The sequence below is a fragment of the Mus pahari genome, chromosome 17, assembly GCF_900095145.1.
Source record: "Mus pahari chromosome 17, PAHARI_EIJ_v1.1, whole genome shotgun sequence".
NCBI classification, from domain to species: Eukaryota; Metazoa; Chordata; class Mammalia; order Rodentia; family Muridae; genus Mus; species Mus pahari.
The window spans coordinates 62,637,133-62,661,797 of record NC_034606.1 but is presented as its reverse complement, the minus strand read 5'-3'; the positions used below and the strand labels follow the sequence as shown (position 1 = coordinate 62,661,797).

The 24,665-nt window shown below is 41.7% G+C and overlaps 1 protein-coding gene and 1 non-coding gene across 4 annotated transcripts in view; one reads left to right on the top strand and one right to left on the bottom strand.

The window, feature by feature from the left end:
* The window catches only part of Senp1 (SUMO specific peptidase 1), a 56,885-nt gene that overhangs the window by 19,407 nt on the left and 12,813 nt on the right, over window positions 1–24,665 (top strand). For 2 of the 3 annotated variants that reach the window (XM_021216668.2, XM_029548143.1), the window contains exons 6-14: window positions 473–644; window positions 9,775–9,878; window positions 9,960–10,231; window positions 11,770–11,824; window positions 14,279–14,356; window positions 16,329–16,367; window positions 17,257–17,341; window positions 17,862–18,017; window positions 19,277–19,408. In XM_021216668.2, the coding sequence (XP_021072327.1) occupies window positions 473–644; window positions 9,775–9,878; window positions 9,960–10,231; window positions 11,770–11,824; window positions 14,279–14,356; window positions 16,329–16,367; window positions 17,257–17,341; window positions 17,862–18,017; window positions 19,277–19,408 (1,093 nt within the window). The remainder of the gene's footprint in view (window positions 1–472; window positions 645–9,774; window positions 9,879–9,959; window positions 10,232–11,769; window positions 11,825–14,278; window positions 14,357–16,328; window positions 16,368–17,256; window positions 17,342–17,861; window positions 18,018–19,276; window positions 19,409–24,665) is intronic. The other variant, XM_021216669.2, reaches the window with a different exon arrangement.
* On the bottom strand, window positions 6,315–6,441 carry LOC115062444. Its single transcript, XR_003842405.1, has one exon. It is a non-coding gene; the product is annotated as a small nucleolar RNA SNORA17 (small nucleolar RNA).

Here is a 24,665-nt window from a genome sequence, read left to right as displayed (position 1 = left end):
GAGAGTACCATTTTAGGGCTTTAAACCATAGCAGAATATGCAAATCTACTCTTTGGGCTGAACTTGAGTGATAGCAACCCCCATGAACTACCAACAACCCACTCTGCCTCTCAGGGCCCTAGCATTTATATACCCTATGAAAACTTCCCAGAATTCCACACATCACACAATTGCAGAAACTATCTGCAGCTGGCAAAACCATGCCTCTGCTAGAGCACAAGGCAAACCATGGTCAGCTGCTGCGAAGTAGCCCCAGATCCCACAGCTGAGATTTAAAACCAAAGAACTTTCTTATATTTCTGTGGCTTTTAAAGAAACTGAAATTCCAGAAATGTCACTACACCTGTGGGCACTGGAACTTGAACCCAGGTCCCTGGAACAGCAGCCAGCGCTCCTCACCACCGAGCCACCTCTCTAGCCCTGCAAAGTCGAAGTAATCACTGTAACTTTCCTTACACACGTTTCTTTTTAGTGGATTGTCAAACACCTTTGTGGGCAAGTCCAGTCACCACTGCCACATGTCTGCGTATGAAAAGTCATTTCCCATTAAGCCTGCCCCAAGTCCATCCTGGAGTGGGTCATGTCGTCGGAGTCTTTTAAGCCCTAAGAAAACTCAGAGGAGGCATTTCAGCACAGCAGAAGAGGTAAGGAAAAGCTGCAGCCAGAGACGCCAAGGAGACAGCCTGTCGTGCAGTGAGCCGACCGTCTGCTCTTGGCTACATGCTCCTAAACCATTGTACTTACCTAATTGCTCTGGCTTCTCCCCATCATTACTCTTTATAAAGTTTTGTTCTAAGTTCCCAAGTATTGGGAAACCATTCTTTTCCTGCTGCCTTCTGCTCCTGCTGTCTCATAACCTACTGAACTGTTCTTGTCCTCAGTAAAGCAAGCCATGAGCTTCACTCAGCAGGTTTTGTTTTAATAAATTTGATTTGTTAGAATATCTCTTACTAGCTACAGTTTTTCATCGATTATAAAAACAAACTATGAAATAAAAAGAAATTATTTTTAAAAAGCCAGCGAGGGGCTATGGAAATAGTTTGGTCAGTGTTGTGCTTTCCATCAAAGACAGGACTGTAGGTCAGTTCCCAGCATTCACATCCAAAGCTAGGCAAGGTGCTTTCTGCTCAGAGTCCCAGTGCTTGGGAGGCAGAGATAGGCCGGTGTTGGGCGGGACCTTAGTGGCTCACTGGTCTAGTCTACTTGGTGACTTTCAGGCCAGTGAGAGAGGGTAAAGAAGGAACATGATGTAGTAATACCTAATTAAAGTTGACATTTGTCTCTGAACTTGAGGCGAGTAATGCGTCATATAAAACTGATGGTTAACAATCCACCACCACTGCCATGCTGAGATTTAAAACAGGACTCTTGAGACAGGGATTTTTTTTTTTTTTTTTTTTGGTTTTCCGAGACAGGGTTTCTCTGTATAGCCCTGGCTATCCTGGAACTCAATTTGTAGACCAGGCTGGCCTCGAACTCAGAAATCTGCCTGTCTCTGCCTCCCGAGTGCTGGGATTAAAGGCGTGCGCCACCACGCCCGGCGAGACAGGGATTTTTAAAGGAATTGAAATGCATGAGTGGTAACTGTGCAGCTCTTGATTCAAAGGCAGCACTAAGCCATGTGCTCTAGCACCTTTCCGTGTAATTGAAATGAAATAAAATTGTGGTTTCTTGGTTACATTAGTCACTTTGTCTCACAGCCACATCCGATCTCTGTGTTAGCTGCAAAGATATGGAGTATTCTGTTACAGAGCAGAGATGTAAGTCAAGGGCATGCAGGATGGCTCAGCAGGCAACAGCACCTGCGCCAGCCAAGCCCTTCAACCTGGGAGAGAGCCGACTCCTACAAGCTGTCCCCCAGCCTCCCATGAACCCACTTCCACACTAAATGTATGTGGAGGGAAATCTTTTAAAACCACAAATTTTTCTTGGTAGTTAGGTGCTGCAGTGAGACACACAGTTCCCTGAGCAGCGTTTTGTGGCTGGAACATCATGCTCCGTGAACTGAGGGCTCCTCCCCTCTCCTTGTTTAATGCTGTAGTAGTTTTGCCAAAAACCAAACACTGGATTTAGCAGGAAAGCTTTTAACCATTTTGCTTCATATTTATTTATATGTAAAGCTGTTAATTTCTGCAAAATGAATAGGAGACTGAAGTAAGGATTCTAAATTACAGTAATTTATAGCAATCATTTATTAGCTTGCTGAAGTTCATTTTGTGGTCTCATGTTTACAGTCATATTTTTGGTTGAGAGCCTTGCCTTTAACGGCTGAGCCATTTCTCTAACCATCATGTTTAGTCTTACAACTCAGTTTTATGCTATACTCTTACTCCTCACAGTCATCACACCAGTGTCCACCCTCAGAACATCTCCCATCACAGGGAACTCTGCTCTTTTTAGAAGCTGCATAGCATCAATCTTCCCAAACACTCCCTCGTTGACCAAGCTACTTGAAACCAAAGCTAACCTTTTTAAAGTTATATATCCTTTAGTCTCCTTAAATTCTTCCTGTGTGATAGTTTCTGTTCTATATTAGTATGTTTTCACTGTACATAAGAATGAGATTCGCTGTAACATTTTTATATATGTGTATAAGTATATGATCATACAAACTCCTAGTGACCCTCTCTTGCCTGGCTCCTTTTCCTCTGTCAAATTAGCCTGTTGTCCTGAACCCTTTCCTTTCCTTTCCTCCCTCCCCTTCCCCTTCCCCCTTTTCCCCTTCTTCCCCTTTCTCTTCCCTTCCTTTCCTTTCCTTTTTTTTTTTTTTTTTTGAGACAAGGCTTCATTGTGTACCCCTGGCCTGCCTTACCACTGTGAAGCCCAGAGTGTGCTTGATTTGTAGCAGTCCTTCTGTTTCAGGCCCCCAAGTAGTGGGACTGCAAGCATAAACTACCATACCCACCCCTACTCCATATCTAAAGTTTACATGTGAGATAAAACATGATATTTGTATTTCTGAATCTGCTTTATTTCCCATGATGATCTCCAATTCTGTTCATTTTTCTGCAAGCAGCTGATCACACTCTTTTCCATTGCAGCTGAATAACAAGTCCTGTGTGTGTCTGTGTATCTGTATATCATATTTTCTTATCTGTTACTCCTTTCATGGAAACTAGGTGGATGTGTTAACTTGGCTATTATGAGTCTTGCTGCTATGAACATGGTAATGCAGATTCCTTTCTTTAAATGTCTTATTTTATTTTTATTTCATGCCTACAAGTAGTCTACTTGCACCACTTGCAAGCCTGGTACCTGAGGAGTCCAAGAAAGGGAATCTAATTCCCTGGAGCTAGAGTTACAGATGGTTATGAGCCATGGTCTTAATGGAATTCAGGATGCATAGCCAAAGATGACCTTGAACTCCTGATTTTTTTGCCTCCATTTCCAAGAGCTGGAATGGTAGGTATGTGCCACCATACCCAGTTTAGTATTGTTTTTTTTTTCTATGTCTGTGAAGAATGCCAATGGAATTTTGATGGCGTTTTCATTGACTGTATAGATGACTTTCAGTAAAAGTTAATTTTACAATATTAATTCTGCTGATCCACGAACATGAGAGTTGTTGCTGTTTTCTGTGTCTTCACCTTCTTGAGTGTTGTATAGTTCTCACTGAGGAAGTCTCACCTGATTGGTTAGATTTACCCCCCATGTTGTTCTGCGTTTGCCCTCCTCTAGGCACCCATTTGTGAGTGTAAGCTGCTGTGGAGAGAATCCTTTTCCCAAAGCTGTTGTTTAGTTTGATCTGTTTTGGTTTTACTTTCTGTTGTCAGCTCTTTTCAGTTTATTGCATGAAGGAATTACCAAATTAAAAGCTGCAGAGATGGCTCAGCCGTTAAAGGCCAGGCTTACAACCAAAAGTATAAAAGCAGACCCCAGATGGTTACATTTTACAAGCTGTGAGGGTGTATAAACTTATAGCATGGACAGAAGGAAAATTCTACTCATTGCAAGGAAATCCTCAGTTAAACTTCAGAGAACAGCCACTTAGATCCTAGTGCTTTCAGCGGAGCATCCTTAACCCATAGTCTTTCAGGAACTGGAATATATCCTTATGCTGGTCACCTAGTAACTGAATTACTTCTCCATACTCTTGATGCTCAATTACAGTGCCACTGCAGGCAGATTTCCCTTTAAATTCGTTTGTTATCTTAGACATCAGCAGTCCCTTGGACAGTACCGGGTCTTCCTGCTGTTTCTCAGTTGAATTTTTGTAAGGAAACAGGTCGTCACCCTTACATGCATCAACAAGTGAAGAGCCTGGGTAGCAGACATACATAGGATTCACTTCCTGGGTGGCTCTGGGAGAGGCTGCTGGGGGAAATGACTATGTTTAGTTTGTATCCTGCTACTTTGTTGAAAGTCTGTTAATAGAGTCTTTTTGGTCTTTTAAGTATAGGACCCTGTCATTGGCAAGTGGGGGTAATCTGGTGACTTCTTTCTTTCCTATTTGTTTTTCTTTTTAAGATTTATTTATTATAATATGTAAGTACACTGTAGCTGTCTTCAGATGCACCAGAAGAGGGCATCAGATCACATTGGGGATGGTTGTGAGCCACCATGTGCTTGCTGAGATTTGAACTCAGGACCTTTGGAAGAGCAGTCGGTGTTCTTCTGAGCCATCTCTCCAGCTCCGTCTTTCCTATCTGTAATGCTTTTTTTTCTTTTCTTCTTGTCTTACTGCTCTAGCTAGAAATCAGTAAGAATGAGAACCCTCGTTTTGTTCCTGATTTTAGAAAAAATACCTTTAGTTTTCCCCCATTCAACATATCCCATAAATACTATAGGGTGTTTATACACTTTTTTTTTTCTTATGTTTTACTTTTTATTGATTCTTTGTGAATGTTGTATTATGTACCCTGGTCCCACTCATCTCCCCATCCCATCTTAGCTGCCCTCTACACTTGCTACCTCCTCTGCAACAGGAAAAAATAATCTCATTGTGAGCTGCAGTGTATCACACTGTATCCACAGTATTCCCTTTTGTCCACACTTCTTTGCTTGCAAATGTTCGTTGCAGTGACTTGTTGGTCTGGTGCAAGGCCTCTGGCTTCTGCTACTCACTGGGATCCCTCTCAGATCCCCTGTTGTTGCCATGGAGATCCTGCAGTTTTGGATTGTAGGATCAGCATTCCAGTAGTTCATTGATGGGGTAGATGTTGGGGTGGACCAATTGAAAGCTCTGGATCTAGACCTGAGAGCTATCAAAGATGGTCAGCCCACCAGCTCTTATGCCCTCATGCCTTCAGGAACAGCTCGCCCATGACACCCACAACCAGAGCCAGCTCTACCCTGCTGCCAAGGCAAGGTGTTGCAGCCAGTGAAGGATATGGCCAGTTTTCCCGCTCTCTCTCAAAATCCTGGAACCAACTTTACCTTCTGCCATAGATGGTGAGTGAGGAGAGGAGGGCATCTCTCCCTCCTCTGCACCACTATCTAGCAGACAAGAGGCAGGGCTGACTCTCCCACTCTCGCCCTTGGGGCCAGCTCACCTGCAACCCACACAGGCAGCTGACTATGGGTGGGGTCGGCTCTCCTGCTGTCATGTCTCTAGGGCCAGTTATCCTACAGTGCCCAGGAGAAGAGCAGGACAAGATTTGCACAGCCCTCAGACACCAAAATGTCCTCATGGTGGCCCAGACCAGGGACATCTACCTAGCCTTTGGTGGTAACAGACCTCTGCTGCTGCAGGGCCACCAACCCACACAGGGCCCCCCAATGTCAGCACAGCCCAGGAACCCACCCACCATGGTCATAGGTGGCATCACCAGCTACTCGCATCAGGCTGTTTTTCACTACCCTCAAGTCTTTAGTTCTTCCTCTATTCATTGTGCCCACGTCCTCCTGTTTCTCTGTCTTTTATTTCTCCACCCCTTACTTGCTCAACTTAGTGGCATCTGTGGTCTCTGAGTGTCTGGGGGTCGATTCAGGAGTGATTATGCCCTGCTCATGCATTATGGTGCTGGGCAGAGCTAATCTCAAGCATGATCTGTCCTGTCCTTTCCCCAGGCCTGGGGGTGACAGACTTGTGTTCATCACAGGCTAGCTTCCTATCCGGACTCCTTGACATCAGTCTGTGGTGGTCATTTCAGGCTCATTCCTCTACTGGCCCACCCAAGTGGCCATCTGTCTAGGCTCATTCCTACCTGGGGCCCATGGCCCCTGGTAGGGTTCTCCTAGTCTCTGGCTTGCTTCCTGTTCTGGGAGTCTGTTCAGGTCTGCTTTGAACCAGAGTGGCAGTCATCTCAGGCTCTCTCCCTGTCCAGGCCCCCTAGTGTCAGGTTGGTGGCTGTCCTAGGGTCTGTTTTTTCAGGAGTATTAAGCTTCTGATCATTCAGATGTCCACAGTCAGAACACTGAACATTGACATGGCCTTCTGTCCTCTCTGCCACCTACTGACACGCATGTGACACTGCAGCCACATCTGTAACACCTCTAGGCTTTATGGTCTGAGGCATCTTACCTTCAAGGCTTTTAACTTGAAGGGCATTGAGCTTTGTCAGACTTGCTTCTGCAGCTATTGGAATGATAATGTTATACTACTTCTTGCTTCTGTTTATGAATGATTATGTTCCTTGACTTTTTTGTGTCAGCCTTTCATCACTGGAATAAAACCAATTTGGCCATGGTGTACACTATTCTTAATGTGTTGTTGAATTTTGTTTGGAAATTATTTAGGATTTTTACATCTATGTTCATCAAAGGATTTGGTTTATTATCACCAAAGGCAGGTGGATCTTAGTTCAAGATTAGGCTTATCTACAAAGCAAATTTAGGAAAGCCAAGGCTCTTTTACACAGAGAAATCCTATCTCAAGAAACAAAACAAAATAGAAAAAAAAAGGAAAAAGACTTTGGTTTATCATTTTCGTCTTTTTCTTTTTCTTCTTCTTCTTCTTCTTCTTCTTCTTCTTTTTTTATTTTTTTTATTTTTTTGGTTTTTCGAGACAGGTTTCTCTGTAAAGCCCTGGCTGTCCTGGAACTCACTCTGGTAGACCATGCTGGCCTCGAACTCAGAAATCCGCCTGCCTCTGCCTCCCGAGTGCTGGGATTAAAGGCGTGCGCCACCACGCCTGGCTCAGGTTTATCATTTTCTTATTGTGTCCTTATCCAATTGTCTCAAGGTAGTACTGGCTCTATAGAATGAGTTTGAAAGTATTTCTTTCCTATTTGTGGAATAGTTTGAAGAACATTGATATTGGTTCTTAAGTCTGGAAGAATTCTTGATCAATGTCTGGTCCTGGCTTTTCTATGTTAGGGGACTTTGATTAGTGCTTCAGTATTATTATTGATCTGTTTAGGTTATTGTTGTACCGCATTCAATTTTGTTAGGTCATATAAATATCCAAAAATGTGCCGAGCATGGTGGCGCATGCCTTTAATCCCAGCACTCGGGAGGCAGAGGTAGGCAGATTTCTGAGTTCAAGGCCAACCTGGTCTACAAAGTGAATTCCAGGACAGCCAGGGCTATACAGAGAAAACCCTGTCATGAAAAAACAAGAAAACAACAACAACAACAAAATAATCCAAAAATGTATACATTCCTTCTGGATTTTTCCAGTTTATTGGAATGCATACATGTTTTGAAAATTTTGCTCTTTTTTTTCTTTTTGTGTATTTTGTCTTGATTTTAGAGACAAGGTTTCTCTGTGTAGCCCTGGCTGTTCTGTAACCACGCTGCCCTCAAACTCAGAGGTCCACCTGCCTCTGCCTCCTAAGTGCTAGGACTAAAGGTGTGCACCACAACTGCCCACTGAAAATAGTGTTCTTTTCTTTCCCTCTCCTCAGTGACATCCAACTGTAGTAATTCAGCTTGCACACAATTCTGATTTTCCTTTAGATCACTGTTGAGCTGTCCTGTCTCTATGGCAGTCCACCTTACTCACTGAGGTGGGATCTCTCAGTTGAACCCAGAAGTCACCCATACACTTAGTCTGCCTAGCTAGATTGCTCCAGGAATTCTCTCTCCATCTTGTGAACACTGGAGTTCTAGGCAGGCTGCCATCTATTCCCCAGTGGCATTTAGCTGGTCCTCGGGAACCAGACCCCCACCCTCAGGCTTTCACAGCAAGAGCCCCGCCCGCGGCCTAGAGTGGATCTCTTTAGGGTTTTATTTTGGAGGAGCAGCCTTTTCTTGGAGACTCATCCTTATATCACTCATAAGGGAAAAATCAAGCTGCCAAGACAGCAGCGACACACAAGCAAAACAAAGACAAGAAACAGTGAAGGACAGCCACTACGCCATGAACGTAGGGAGAGAGGGAGGGAGGCAACAACAGCGACAATACACCGGGAACTTAAAAGTTGGTAAAGATAAAAGTGAGAAAAACTGAGAGTTAAAACAAAGGTGTCTAGGAAAGAAAAAAAGGAAAAAGAAGCAATGGTAAAGGAAAAAAGTAATTTACAGAAAACAAAGACATTTAACATTTTCCTACCGTCAGTCTGTCAGGGCCAGAGAGAAGACCTGAGTCCTACTCTCTGGCCAGTAATTAAATCCTGCTGCTCCAGCCCTTTATTTTACAGGATCCCGACCCCTTGAGATCTCTGTCCACTGAACGCTTGCTTAGTTCTTCCTTTTGTTTTAATCATTTAGCTGTCAACTGTTAGGAGAGTTGGATTGGTCATACTTGACAATTGAAATGTCTATAATGACAGTGCAGCAACAGTGAAAGGCTCAGGAAGAGAAACATTAGTTCCTGCTTACTTCCAGAATTAGTTACTTAGTTCATTCTGCTTTTAATAAGCCTTTACAATTACACAAAATGGTTATGCTCCTATTGAATAATGCTATATGTCCTCTAATGCATTTTGTGAAAATGAGTGGCTGAAAAAAGCGACGAGGCCATGTCTGTTGGTGGGCCCAGCATGGCTGTGTGTAGAGTGGACGCTTGCCCTTGCAGGTCTCATGGAGTCCTTGTCTCCCTCCCAGGGACCTTCTTTTCCACTCGCCCTTGACGTTAAGACTCCTGAGTGCATCAAGCACCTCCCTGTCTTAGGCCTGGTGTTCACGTATACACAGCCTGTTCCTCATTCACTTCCTCCCTTAGTTGAGGTTTCTGCTGAAAGGTCGTCTTAGATCGTGCCTCTTCTTGCTCTTTGCCTCCATCACTTTTTATCCCCCTTGTCCTTTAAGTTTCTTCATGCCATGAACAAGTTTTTGATTGACAGTCTTTATAATAACTATAATATAAACTTCACAAAAGCTGGAAATTTATTTTATTCAGTTTGTAAATCTCAGATGACTAGAGCACAGTAGAGTTCAGTGAGTAAATCCTACAGATTATATGCTGTTTTATTTTTTTTTAAATACTAAATTGAGACTTAGAGAAAAATAAGTAAACGAGTGGTGGAGATAGATACCATCTTTAACGAGTCCTTGCACCTGTGTAGAATAAGGAGCTGTTTGCAGGACACCTCTGGTGGCCTCCTTAGGACCTTTGTAATCGGCATCAGCACTCAAGGGCTGTTTCAGGATTCTAATTTACAAGTCATATTTTTGGACTCCTTATCATCTGTGTGATTAAATAATTGCTTCTGACTTTCTGGTTTCCTAGTCAATACCTTCTCAGCACTGTCAGTCCACCAAGGTTTCCCTTAGCATGCTATCTCTGAAAGTTGATTCTGCTTGTCACCTCTCACGCACAGGACTTTGAGAGTGTCATTAATGCACAATATTTCTCTATCTTCAGGACTGCTAGAGCTTTGGCAGAAAATCTAGGCTCTACATGCCGATTTGAGAAGTGTGTTTAAGATCTTTTCTCTCTCTTCCTTACAGACAGTTCAAGAAGAAGAGAAGGAGATCTACAGACAGCTGCTGCAGATGGTCACAGGGAAGCAGTTCTGTGTAGCCAAGCCCACCACACATTTTCCCTTACACCTGTGAGTCACAAATGCATCTTTCATATGAACGTAACTGTACAGTTTGCTACTTGATATTGAAACCACATCCTTCTTTTTCAGGTCTCGGTGTCTTAATTCCAATAAGAACTCTTTGAAAGACTCGCTGTTGAGAAACGGAAACTCTTGTGCATCTCATTTCATTGGTTCTGATACGTCATCCTCTGGATCTGCCAGCATTTTAACTGCACAGGAGCAGTTGCCCCACAGTGCACATTCCCTGTCATCTGGTACCCCAGATGTTGCCTTTGGATCCCAAAACTCTGATCCTCCCCGTCACCTCGCTGCACCTCATCAGCCAAATAGCTTACCAGCATCAAGTACACAGTCCGAAGGTAAGTAATACAACAGCCGGGTACCTCTTCATTGGCTCTATTGTAGGCAAAACTGTAGTACGTATAACTCAGTACATAATAGATTTTAATTCAATACATGTGATCCAGGTAGCTAAGCCATGATAACACCAAGCCCACACATCAGATTCATTCCTCTCTTAACTCCTTTCTCTCACTCTCCTCCCTCTCTTCCTCTTTTAAAGGATATTCCTTTTTCCTACACACAAATGACTTGCTATACTGTTTTATTTATTTTTATATGTATGTGCCCTGCCTGCTTGGTACTTGCTATGTGGTAGGCTGGCCTTGAACTCGTGGCAGTCCTACCCAGAGAGCTGGGATTACAGGATCCTCTACCATCCTAGGCTGAATGTTTTAACTTCCTGAGAAGAGTTAAAGCTCGCTCAGCCCAGCTGCTTCAGGGATTGCTTTTTGTTTCTCTTACTTTATAATGCACATGGGGGTTCTCTGGAGTTCTGTTACCTCTCAAACATTAATCAAGTATTTATTGTATACCCCTTAATTTTGATAGATGCTTCAAAATTCAGAGTGGTTAAACATTTTGGAAACAAGAGTCTCCTGCCTGACTTTGAGCTAACCCAAATACCTGACCTAAGTCTTGGTGCTGGTAAAGGATCTGTGATGTAGTTAATCCTCATTTTTAAATATGTATTCAGATTATAATGGAAAACAAGTTTTAGATTAAGCGATTAGATAGTAGGACTCTTTGGGCATACACAGCACCTATTTCCTTTCTCAGTTCATTTGATTTTCTATTGTTGTTTTCTACTATTATTATAATTATTATTATTACTATTACTATACTCCTCACTTTCTGAAAATTCTTACTTGGGGATTCAACTTTTGGTGATATCACTATTTAACTACACATTATTTATATTACATTTTATAAAGTAATTTACTGAGAACTCTCTTAATTTCCAAAAATCTAAAATTAAAAAATGCTCCAACCTCAGAAATACATATCATGTAGTAGGATTCTGAAATGGAGCTAGACTGGAACAACATGTGACCTAGCATTTGCAGTGCCCTGGTGTAAGCGAGGGTGGACTCACAGCACCGGAGAAGGTCACATCATGAGCTCTGCTCTCGGGGAGTATTGAGATACACAGTGATAAAATCTGGACTTCTACAGTGGGTTCTATGAATTCTACCTGTGTCCTTTTCTTCCCTTTTTTAAACCTAATTTAGTATGTATTATATTATGAACTCAAGACTTAAAAATTGTGGCATGTCTTGTTCCTTAGAGACAGGAGGAGGGAACAGAGTAGGCACAGTCTCCGGGTAGATGCTGATGGACAGAAGTGCTTGTCTCTGACGGCTTCCCATTTGTGAGGCACAGTGGAACCGTCCTCCCTTTTTCATCTGAACTGTATGCTTAGGCTGCCTGGTGTTGCCCGTGCTTAGTGTTCTGCTGTGGACGTAGAACATGACGCCATGTAGATGCTTCAACTGAATGAGACGTGCTAAGTGCTCACTTTCACCATACTGAAATGCTCTTGTGTTTCTCTATTTAGGGTCAGACTCTGTGATTTTACTTAAAGTGAAAGAATCTCAGACTCCAGCTTCCAGGTAAACCTAGGGAAAGGGTCAGTGGTCATCCCCACCCCACTCCACCCCACCCCTTTAGCTACAGTTTGTTTACTGACAATAACATAGTATAAACATCTTTCATGTGTTTTTCAAATTATTTTAGTGACTTCCTGTTGTCTTTCCGTCCAGCCTTCCCTCTCTTCCTTCTGTCTTGCACCATCCCAAGTCGTCCGTGCTCTGCGAGCCATGCTGCAGCCAGTTAGCTTTCTAACATTCGTATCTGATCAGCGAAGAGGTTTAATAGCCACTCAGTTGTTAAATTACCTGAAGGGTACCTCAGTAAGGCAGAGTGCCTTAGTGCGATATAGAAGAACTCCTTCACATACATGGCTTACATTCTTCCCTTTAATGAGTCTTTATTGAGATCCTGTGGTGGTTTGGGTATTGATAGAGACATCAGACGTCAGCAGTGACTAAGACTTCTTGTTCTCAAGGGGCTGCATTTTATATAAGGTTACAGATTAGTAGTGAACAAAAAGTGGTAATTATCAGTGTTGTGAAGAAAAATGAAGTAAGAGACACTAGGGTTACTTAAGGTGGCTGGAACAAGTCTGATCAAATGCAGCTGATGGAAGTCAAAGGAGCTATATTTGTTTGGTGGCTTTATTGTTGTTTTTTTGTTGTTGTTGTTGTTGTTTTTTTTTTTGTGGGGTGGGAGGCATTCCTTTTTGTTTTGACTTAGCTTAGTTTGGTTTGGTTTTTTCGAGCAGAGTTTCTCTGTATAGCCTTGGCTGTCCTGGAACTCACAGAGCTCTGCCTGCCTGTCTCTTCCTCTATAGTGCTGGGATTAAAGGCGTGTGCCACCCCTGCCCAGCAGGAGCTGTTTGTAAATAGGTCCTTTTGTATATCTTGATATACTAGACTTGTTTGTCTGTAAATATGATGTATGTTTTTGTCTCAGCATCAATAGGTCCTTTTGTATATCTTGATATACTAGACTTGTTTGTCTGTAAATATGATGTATGTTTTTGTCTCAGCATCATGGTTTCTGTGTGATGCTGGTGTAGGTCTAAGTTTAACTGTGCTCTCCCAGCTCCGGCTTCACCTCTCCTGGAGGCAGCAGGCTTCCTTCTCTGTAGGTTACTCACTCACACCGCTGTCTGTCAGCATCATACTGTCAGCATTGTACGGGCGCCCTGGCAGTCTGTCTGCCCGGATGGTAACAGTAGCAGTTTCTTAAGGGAGGACTGCATGACAGAGCAGGGTCTATGGTTTGGATTTATAATTTCTTGCCTGGTGTTTGGAGGCAGGTCTGACTTCTGCTTGTAGCTTTTTTGGCCTTCGTGTAAACATACGTTATTCTTCTTGCCAAAAGAATGTGAGTGTTAAGACCTTACTGTTTTACTGTGTGAAGGGTAACTTATCCTAGGGTTATGGTGGTACATTCCTGCGATTCCAGCACTTATAGGGCCAAAGCAGGAGAACCCATGAGTTTGAACCCAGCCTACTTCAAAGGAAGAAAAGAAAAAGAATGTATAGTTAAGGCATTTAGTGCTTACAGATGTGTTTCACTCACACAGACACACACACAGACAAAGTTCTCTCCCAGAGGAAGTTGGTATTAGACAAAGCATTTCTCAATTTCTCATTGATTCTTTATTAAGTCTGGCTTTCCTTTATGGATGATTTCTCCTAGGAATGACTTGAAGGGGTAGGTAGAAGGAGGACAGCTGAGGTTTTGAAGGGCTGGAGCAGTGAGTAGTGTCTGTGGTTGAAGTTAAGCTTCTGGCCCTGCCTTTTAGTTAAGCTCTGACAGTGAAGACCTGCCCTGCTCTCCGGGATGTGGCTTGCACCTTGACTTCACACACTCTTGACCCTTCTGCCTAGCATTCCTGGTCTGGACTTGACTATTGATTAACTCTTACTTTTTCAAAATCTGATTCATATGTTAGTTTTTCTAGATGGTATCTCTGAGCCCCAGATGATATTCAACCTCCTTGTATTTTACCACAAATATCTTGCACTTAACCACCTAGTGATAATCTTAGTGTGATGGATGTTTAGTAAATGAATCTTTCCTAAATAAGTAAACATCTGAGAAAGCTCAAAATGTGCTCTTGTAGTCCAAGTACTTGGTTCTCCTTGTTGCTTAATGTGTTAGCACACTGAAAGGCATTTTAGCACTAGAGGAGGAGACATAGTCTTTGGAATGGGACAGAGAAGTTTTATAGTCCTTGTTCCAATACAGTGTGTCCTTCTGGACCTCAGCATGGTTTTGTTTGGTTTTCTGTAAAGTATGAGTAATAATTTCATGTTGCATATTAAATTAATATGGAGATCTTATGAGGCTTAACAATATATAGAACCACTAGGGCGGTTTTATTAGTAGAACAGTAAGATCAACTATGTTCAATGCTTGTAGCTCTTGCTACTGTATGTGTAATCTCTTTAGAAATGCAATTTCTCTTATGATTGTCCTTCCTGAGCCAACAGATACCTCAGTCCATTGAAGAGACGTTATTGCCCCTACATTATTCCTTATTCAGCAGTCATGGATCTGCTCTCTAGCAGGTAGTATTCTACTTGAGGAGGATACAGTAGTTTATAAATAGAAAAAAACTCTATTTTCATGGAATTCATATTTTAATAAGGAGTGCAGACAAATTAATGATCTGTTAATGTGAAATCTTGGGTATTTCTTTTTACATCTTTGTATCATGTTATAAATATCTTCTTGTGTTGATTTGGTTGGTTTTGTGTGTGTGTGTGTGTGTGTGTGTGTGTGTGTGTGTGTGTGTGTGTAAAACACACTAAAAACTATACTGCTACTGATGATTTCTGAGGCTTTCTGTCTCTGTTTCCCTCTCAGGTGTTTATTGAGCCTAAAGTAACTAGCTCTCATTAACCTTAATGACATTGAGGGGGCAGAACAGTATTTTCTCTGCCAAGTCACAGCCTCTGGGTAACTGGGGACTCGATTCTCCACCACACTGTGTCTTACACATCTTGAAACTGAAGCCCATAGAGGTGAAGTGACTTGCTCTGAATCAGAAAACTGTACCTGCTCTGAGGACCTCAAAGGTCTCCTTTGGAAAAGAGCTCATTCTTGTATTTGTTTCTGTGATAGATCTTTTAGTTAGAGATTTGCAAGGAGAAAAAGCAGTTGAGAGGGAGGAAAGCTGTTGGAACAGTTAACATTACTGTACTCCTCGGTGTTCCTCATTGGGTTTGTCTACAAGAGCCTGTGGAAAGGAATAGGCCTGCGATCCTCGAAGCAGAGCTGCCTGCTGTGTCTCCGCCTTAGCTCATTGACTCTTTAGCCAATTTGTTGTGCAATATTTTGTGGATGGAGATTTTTTACTGTGTACTTTTATTTGATGGGATATGTGTAAATGTCACTTTTATTCTCCTGTTGTCATTGTTGTCTGGGAGGCTTTCTGCCTGTCTGCTAACCTAGGCCTTGTCCTGGGAGCTAAGCTTCTAGCCTCCATACAATCTTATCTAGACCTAGAATGTTTCAGCCTCTGAGACTTGCTGCTGAAAAGGCTTCCCCTTCCTAGTTCTTCCTGATCTCTGGCTGGCTGGTTCAACTCAGCTGTTCTGGCTCAAGCTCCTCTCCCACCTGACTGATTCAATCGGGCTTTTCTTTCGGCCTCTGAATTGTTCTACCTGGCCTCAGACTAACTCTAGCAGTCTTTATTTTAGACTTCGGGCTCCTTATTCTCTTGCTTGTTCTCTCTTCAGTCTGTCTCTGTAAAACGCTCCAGGTAAAGCTGCCCCCTTCTCCCTCTGGGCTGCTCCACTCTCCCTCTCAACTCGACTGCACTGCTCCCCGTGAAGTCGACTGTATTCCTCTGCTACTCTCTTCCTCCTGTACGGTCTGTCTCTCCTTTAGGTAGCTTCTCTTTCCTTTTCTCCTGAAAGTTGGGCATCTCCTATTCTGTCACATCTGTCTCTGATTCCTCCCCTTGTCTGCCACTCAGTTAGACATCACTTTCAAACATGGGTGCTTCCTTCTACAAACTAACTTTACTTTCATTGTTTGGGATTGAAGGTGTGTGCTAAGGGCTGAGCCACACCCTAACTAGAAAATATCCTGTAACAGGTTCAAATACTCTGTAACAGACATGTTTTGACTCAGACTGCGAAGTCCAAGAATTTAAAAATTTGGTTAGATCTTTTTAAGAATTCTGTCAGCCTGTACCATTTGGGAACAGTAATTTTCTATTTTAATATATTCTCTTAAAAGAAGGATTTTTTTTAAACATGTATTATTCTCTCCTACAATTCTCTTGAGAACTGGGCTGAACTTCATTCTCCTCTGACCTTTAGATCATCTTTTTAGTACATGTGTATTAATTATGTTCTTTAATTTTCAATTAGATTCAATTAAAATTCAAATTAGTTACTTTGTATCAGTTGGATAGCTTTTATTCCATAATTGCAAAGGAGTCTTACAAACTGTTGAAATGATTATTTTTGTTTGTGAAAATATTCTAATTTCCCCCTAACCTCTTTGCTTATTTTCTTTCCCCACCTATAGTCCTACGTTCTTCCAGGCAGAGCTATGGATCAAAGAATTGTAAGTTAACTGTTTTTTGATACTATTTTTTTCTTCTCATTTCATTTTCATTTATGAAGAAATCAAACAACCAGCTGTTTATTCTAATTGTTTTTACTCAGTAAGAAATATCTATTTGTACTCTTCAGCTATTGAGTTTTTAAGATTCTCTTAGAGTTAAAATATTTAGCTTTTTTCAGATTTTATTTATTTGTATTTTATGTGTGTTTTGCCTGCATGTGTGTGCATCTTGTGTGTGCAGTGCCCACAGAGACCAGAAGTGGGTACTAGGAACTGAACCCAAGTCCTCTGGAGTTCTTAACCATTGCGCCATCTCTTTAGCCTCAGTTAGAAGATTTCTCTTTTCAGATTTGTCAACTATGTTATAGTTGTTGAAGCTAAATTGAATTGGAAAATATTCCAAAGTTAGCTCTGTAAAGAATAAAGTAAATGCCTTTATTATTACATACACTGTTGAGTTATTAGAGAATTTGAGAAATAACTAAAAACATTTAGTTTCAAGTGCCAAGACCTGTTCAGTTTTCTTCAGCCCTTGGACCCTGTAAGTCTAAATAGGTAACATTTAGCCGCTGTCCTGACGACATGCTCTCTTCTGCTTTTGGCTATCTAGGGTTAGCTTCGCTCTCACCAGTCTTACGAAGAGGTGTGCTTTTGAAATAGGACTGTGTGTTACACATACCCACAAAAGCCACACTAATTATATTTAAATTAGTCCAGAAAAAGGGATAAAATTACCATGTTTTACTGTATCTTGAACTGTAAATGTAGTAGGGTCTGAGTGGAACTCCTGTATACATGAGCTCTGTTTACTACTGGTTCCCTACTGTGTGTAGCAGAGACGTGGTCAATGTTAAGACACTGATCTGACTGTGTTGCTTTCATTTCCTAGAACTAGTGTTTATGATTCTCGAGCTCGGGAAAGATTGCGCCGGATTGAAGAACAGAAAGCCTTAGCACTACAGCTTCAAAACCAGGTAAAAAACACTCTTGGAAAAGACTCAGGTTCCATTTCCAGCACTCACATGGCAGTTCACAACCACCAGGAACTCCAGTTGCAGGGAATCTGGCACCCTCAGAAACCAGGCACCCATTTCGTATAAATGCATACACACAGGCAAAGCACTCTTAGTCCCAGCACTTGGGAGGCAGAGACAGGTAGATCTCAGTGAGTTTGAAGGCAGCCTGTACTACAGGGTGAGTTCCAGGATAGCTAGAAACCCTGTTTCAAAAAATATAGATAGATAGATAGATAGATAGATAGATAGATAGATAGATAGATAGATAGATAGATAGATAAATGTTTTTTGAAGAAAATTATAAAATAAATAGCACCTCCAGGTAGAAACTGTTGGTGAGGTTACCTTTGCCTGAATTATGCTATTTGCTTATATAGTAGCGTAGAATTTATGTTAAGTGGCTTATGTCCCAGAGTGATTCACTAGAGGTCAAATAGTAGACTTCTTTGTCCCGCTTATTCTAAAGTTCTGTCTCCAGAGATTGCAGGAGCAGGAACATGCAGTACTTGATTCCATAGAACTTCACCTTCGTGTACCTCTTGAAAAGGAGATTCCTGTCACAGCTGCCCAAGAAACCAGGAAAAAAAGTCACCAACTGACTGATAGTGAAGACGAATTTCCTGAAATTACAGAGGTAAAGAAGAGACTGAAAATGTCTACAGTGGAGCTGGGTGTGATGGCAGGCACCTTTAACTCAGCGCCCTGCAAGCAGAGGCAGGTGCAGCTCTGCATTTGGGGCCAGCCTGATCAACACAGGTGTTCCAGGCAGCCAGCGCTACAAAGTGAAACCCTGTCTCAGAACAAAGTTTTCTACAATTGGTTTTTGTTTAGAAAGGATGCTGAGGGAAGTTTCAAATGTAATTCAGTAGAGTACCTGACATTTAGATTAATTTAGCTATACTTAGTGTAATTATGCAGTAATGTTTACTTTTAAAGGTAATTAAAAGTTGTTCATATGGCTATGGTTGGGTTTTATAGCAACTTTAGTGAGAAGGTATGTAGTAAATTTACATTTCATACTTGTTTTTAATATTTTTTTAATTTCAAAAAAAGAATTTTTGTTGTTAGGTTTGGCTTGGGAGATTGTGTTCTGTTTTGATTGTAGTCGGGGACTTGAGCCCGCCATTTCCTATATGCTGGCACAGGAGATGATTTGATAGTAAATTGTGAGCTGAGAAGTACTATTTCTTTTTGTTTGTTTGTTTTGACTTATTTTTTTAACGAGCATACAAAGGAATAGATTTCATTATGACTCTTTTATATATACTTTGTTTTTATAATGTTTCTTTTTAAGCAATAGTAATCCGTTATGAAAAATTTGGAAAATACTTAGAAATCTATGTATGTTTTAAAGCCTGTTCCTTAATTCATACCTCTTTGAAATACATTATTGGACCTGGGTGCAGCTTGGTGCTAGAGTGCTGGCTTCATGTGCACAGACTGTGGTCCTGGATCCAACGCCAGCTGCTCTGTAGCCAGTGAGTAGCACAGGCATTGCATGGCTCTACTAAGTTCCAGTTTTACACCTTCAGAAGGATGCTTCCTTTCCTCTAGGGTGCCTTCTGTAGCTTTTGTTTCTTGGGAAACCATTTGAACCAGAAACAGAAAACATAAACCTTTTAAAGGAGCTTGGAAGATTTGGGCAAAGGTTGTATCAGTCTTCAGGAAGTGATACAAAAACAAGGATCTGAATGTTGTGTAAAAGGAAAAGCAGGGCAAGGTGGGTGGGAGGTGACCTGGAAGACGACTGCAGGAGGAGAGACTTACCGGTGGCTACAAGGAAGCTGATTGCAGGGAACTAGTAGGCAGGTGACTCATGCTGAACACAGCCGGGGCACTGGTGAGAAACCAGTTTTTTCTGAAACCATTATGCTTGGTCTTTTGTTTTCTTAGGAAATGGAAAAAGAAATAAAGAATGTATTTCGTAACGGTAACCAGGATGAAGTCCTCAGTGAGGCATTCCGCTTGACCATTACACGCAAAGACATTCAGACTCTAAACCATCTAAACTGGCTCAATGATGAGGTAATCTTTCGCTTACTTTGTATGCAACTAGCAAAAAGGATGTGAAAACTGTTCTGCAGATGAGGCTGGTAGGTGGCCTCTGTGTGAGCAGAGGTGGTACAGAGGCGCTTTGGCGGGAAGCAGTCCCTCTGTGCTGGGTGCCGTTGAGACTGATGCTTCCATGCTCTCATGCTTTACCGTGCCTATGACACCTGCTCTGCAGTTGGTAGTTCTGAGCAGAGGGTTACTGTCGGGGCGCACTGCTGCATGAGGGACTCTTGGGGATTTCTAGGCAGGGACCAGGTCTCCTTCCTTATCATCTGCTTGCCTTAGGTTACTTATATTGGGCATGAAAGCTTCCTGAAATAATGCTTATTTGTATGTGGTATGTTTAAAGCTGACATTGAAAAAATTAAATTGTTTTTATGTTGTTGATATGTAGCAAGAGGGAATGACTTCACCTCTCAATTTCAATTAAATATATTAATTATGCCATGATTTTTAAATTGATCTGTCCTCATCCTAAACCTTAAAAAGCTGTTTGATTTGAGAAGGCTTATTACTCCTTTATTTATTGTGTGCATGTGACAAGTTGAACATCTGAAAGGCAAACAAAGCATAAAAGACTACGAAACTCCCACGTTCATAGAGCATATACATAGCAGACCAGGGCAGTGGTGCTGACTGTAAGCCACTGCCTCAGTCTCAGACCTGGGTTTGTTATGGGACTAGCTGTATAGAACTTAAGACCATCCAGATGCCCAAGACACTGAGTGCCTCTGGACCAGCTGAGCTGCTCCATTGTCAGTAGCACTGGCTAGTTTATAAGACAGACTGTGCTTGCTGGAGTTTTTTTTTTTTTTTTTTTTTTTTTCCTTAGAATGATAAGAAACACATGATTTGATGTCTCTGTTAGAAACTTCACTCACATCTTTTGACCCCTCAGGTAATGGAACACTGGGTTAAATGATAGTGGAGAAGAGCTCACAAAATTAAAGAGGAAACAAAAATCAATAATGATCAAAAGTGACCTCTTATACATTGTTTTTCTTTTCCTGCCACTGCTGGAGAAGAGTCAGTTATTCCAAAAGGATCATAGTCTGTTTGTTATAAGTTATGCAAAGTCTAGGGGGCAGCAGTGAGTCGGACATAAGCTGAATTCTTGCCCTTCACTGTGGCAGATATTTCAGATTGCTTACAGAGGCAGCATTCATCAGGACAGACTTTCCTTTTGCTGCAACCCATCAGAGGCTAGACTGTGAGCATGCAATTAGTGGGAATTCTGTGATTAGAGTAGATAGATGCGGGGAGGCAGGATTGCTTATCTACTGCATCCCTACCACCTGCCTACAGTGCTGGAGGGAGTGCTTTCAAAGCCACACAGTAAGTCACATCTTCAAAATGATAATGGGAACTAGTTTAAGAAGCACCAATTTTAGAGTATCATATTTCTTAGGCTTAAGTAGCCATTTGATGAACTATTACAGATACTTAAATTGTGATGTTTAATTACAAATACTTAATTCTTTATCATCAATTATGAATATTCAGTCTTTTACAAGTGCTCATGTGTTTTTCAATTCTATTCTTCCCTCAAATTCTCTTGTAAATACCCATTTTTGTTTTGTGTGTCCTGCCAGTATTATAGGTTATGTTAAAATTCTCTGCAAAATAAAGTAACTCATAAATTATTCTTACTATTGACAAACAATACAGGAAATGAAAATAATCAGATACAGTTTTTAAAGAAAGTAAAATCTTCAGTAGTCCAAAGGAAGAGGAGGAAGGGAAATGAAAAAGGAAAGAAGGAAGAAAGAAAGAAAGAAAGAAAATAAATCCAGGGCCAGCAGGGTAGTCAGGAGGCAAAGGGTTTACTGCCACGCTGCTGATCTGTATTTGGTTCCCAAGACCACACAGTAGGACGGAACCAACATCTACCTGTGACCTCCACTCATGTCCACCATGGTGCAACCATGTCCATGCATATATACACATATAAATAAATAAATAAGTGTGCTGATGAAAATGAGTAAAATCTAAAAACCGTGAATGAGGCATACATATAAAGCCATTGTGCCACTTTTTCCCTGTGTGGCACTCACAGAGACCAGAAGAGGGTTCTGGATTCCCTGAGACTGGAGTTAGAGACTCTTGAGAGCCACTGTGTGGGTGCTGGGAATTGAACCTCCGTAGGGCCTCTGGAACAGCAGCCAGTGCTCTTAATTCCTGAGCCAGCTGTCCAGCCCCTTGAACTCTGCTTTGTAGATCATTAAATAAATTTAGAAATACATGGAAGTAATTTAGATATTTGTACAGATAGAACTGGTTTTGCTTCTATACAAAATGTATCAATATCTAAATAAAACAATTTTCTTACATAGTATGAAAGCAGTACCCCAGTGGTCCCCGAGAGAAGTGAGATTGTGGATGTGGAGATAGACAAAAGGTCCAAAGATGACAAGACCATCAGTGAGTTCTAGGATGCTGTCAGGCAGCCTGGTGCAACTGCAGTCTCAGAAGGAAAGCAGTCCACAAGAAGGGGAAAGAAAGAAAGAAGAAATAGCGCAAACATAAAGATGCATGCGGAAGAAATAGCGCAAACATAAAGATGCATGTGGAAGAAATAGCGCAAACATAAAGATGCATGCAGTAGTAGATTTAACTCAGCCATGTCAGTATCCAATCAGAGTGATCTAGTCCAGCCCTCTGGTAGAAATACAATATGAGCCATGCATCTTACTTTTTTTCTTTTCTTTTCTTTTTTTTTTTTTTTTAAAGATTTATTTATTTATTATATGTAAGTACACTGTAGCTGTCTTCAGACACTCCAGAAGAGGGAATCAGATCTTGTTAAGGATGGTTGTGAGCCACCATGTGGTTACTGGGATTTGAACTCTGCACCTTTGGAAGAACAGTCAGGTACTCTTACCCGCTGAGCCATCTCACCAGCCCGCATCTTACTTTAAATCGAATAGTAGAATCATTTTTAGAAGAGACTGGGTATATATAGTTCAGTGGGTACAGTTCTTGACTTGCTTGCCTGAGGCCCTGGCTTTTCCTCCAGCAGCAGAAAAAAAGAAAAGTAAAAGAACTACATAAATTATATGTAACATGTTTTGTTTAACCCATTTATATCCAAAATATGTCATTTTTGGTTTGTAGTCCATATTAAAATAGTAATGAGTTGTTTTACTTTCTCTTTAAAATAGGATGTAAATTCTACATCTTAGTTGGTGATAATCATAGCCCAAGAACCTTAACCTGGCCTAGTTGCTACCATATTGGATAGGTGTAAGTGAAAAGAAGCACTGAGTAGAGGTGGTTAGACAGGAAGGGAAACTGTAAGAAGCATCCTTCACTGCACTGCTGGGGACTGAGCCCCGGACCTGTGTGTGTTAGCCATGTGCTTTGTATTGAGCCACATGACAACCTTACACTTCTGAACGAGAGGAGACAGATAGGTTTACAAACTAAAGGATGGGAACAGTTGTGTCACGCAAACACTAATCAGAACGAGTGAGTCTATTAAGAGTACACAGAGTTTACTCTGGAGTGAGGACTGTTAGCAGGGATAGTAATAGAGAAAGCTTCACAACCCAAATCAATACATTTAATAACACACTGGAAATGTGTGCAGTACAACTGCTGGAACTGGAAGGAGGAGGACACAAAGCTGTGTATCCTCAGGCTTGAGCGCTCTCTCCCTGACAAACAACAAGCATACCTGGTGTGAAGAGGCGCTGGGACTGCAGCCTTCCCTGTGCTCACTCGGCCTCCAAGAACCTTGTCTCCATGCATTGCTAAGGACCAGTTTACATGGGTGAACTGGAGACTGGAAACTAGCTGGAAGATATGGCTGCCCCCTTTTGGGCGTGTGTGTGTGTATGTGTGTGTGTGTGTGTGTGTGTGTGTGTGTGTGTGTGTGTGTATGCGCGTGCGCACTTTGCAAGCTTATACTAATTATTACCAGTTGTTTTCCAAGTAAATACTGAGATATTGAAATATGATATTTGTAACTTCACCTGGGAAGGAAAGGCCATGGGGCAATCAGAGCCAATGTGAGAAGAGTTTGCTGAAGGAGGGATTAAGGTAGTAGGTCCGTAACAGACACGTATGCAGCCAAGTGGCTGGGCTACCATCCCGAAGCTTCATCTTGGAAGAAGATGATGCCTTTCAGCTTTCCAGCATTGCAGTAGCCTTGTAGATTCAGACAGCATTGCTACTTGATTGGTTGTGGAAAAGTAAAGTAAGGCTATAAGGAAGTACTGTGCTCAGTGGGTTTTTATAGCAGAATTGAGATCTAGAACTGGAGCTCCTGCTTTTTAGTCATGAATTCTGACTTTTAGACATAGTATTTAGTGCAAGACCAGGCATAGTTTTATTCAGTGGTAGAGCCCCTGCCTCCCAAGCACAAGGCCCTGGGTTTGATCCTCAGTACCACACACACAAAATACTGAAAGGGGGTGGGGTTAAAATGGTCACAGCTGGTTATTCTTCCACTAGATGGATCCCAGTGATGCTCGGTTAGAGAGGTGACAGCCCACAAAACTTTACACTGGGAATAGGAGGTTCTTTATAGGGAAGAACTCATCTGTGAGAGGGAAGAGACTAGGAAGCAGAAGGGACCTGGATAAGTGAGGATGGCAGACCTGCCAGCTGTGTGTACCCATGGCAGTGGGACCATCAGAGTGAAGCTAATGTTTCCAGGGTGACGCTCAGGCTTTCTTACACATTCTCTGCAGTTTTCCCTAAACTCCCTCTGATAAACCAGGACCTTATGCAAGGCCATATGGGAAATAGTAATTATTCTCCATAAGTGTAGGTGTTGTCTGCCTGTCCTCCTTAAAATATATTAGCAGTATTTCTCAGTATTTGTTCTTGAATTTACACATAAGAAGACAAAATCATGTGGACAGTGGGGAAGCTGTATTTTTACCTTGATAATGGTCTCTGAGCATAATAGTCATGTGCTTCTGTTTTGTTATCTTCCTGTCTCATGTCTGCGCAGGAGTATTAGCATGCATAAGACTGTTGGAACTTTTCTTCCTAAGACAAGCAGTGTGGTTCAGCATAGCTGTGAAAGAGCTGAAGAGTTAAACAACACGCTATTGCTAGGAATAGGATACTTCTGGATTTGTCTGGTTTATTGGGCAAGAAAAAAAAAAGATACCAATGGTCATTTATGTCTTCATAGTAACATTCACAAAGAAAAACACCCTCCTCAGCTGCCCAGTTTTAGTTTGAAAACACTGTAGAATTTTCTGGGGCCAAAGAGATG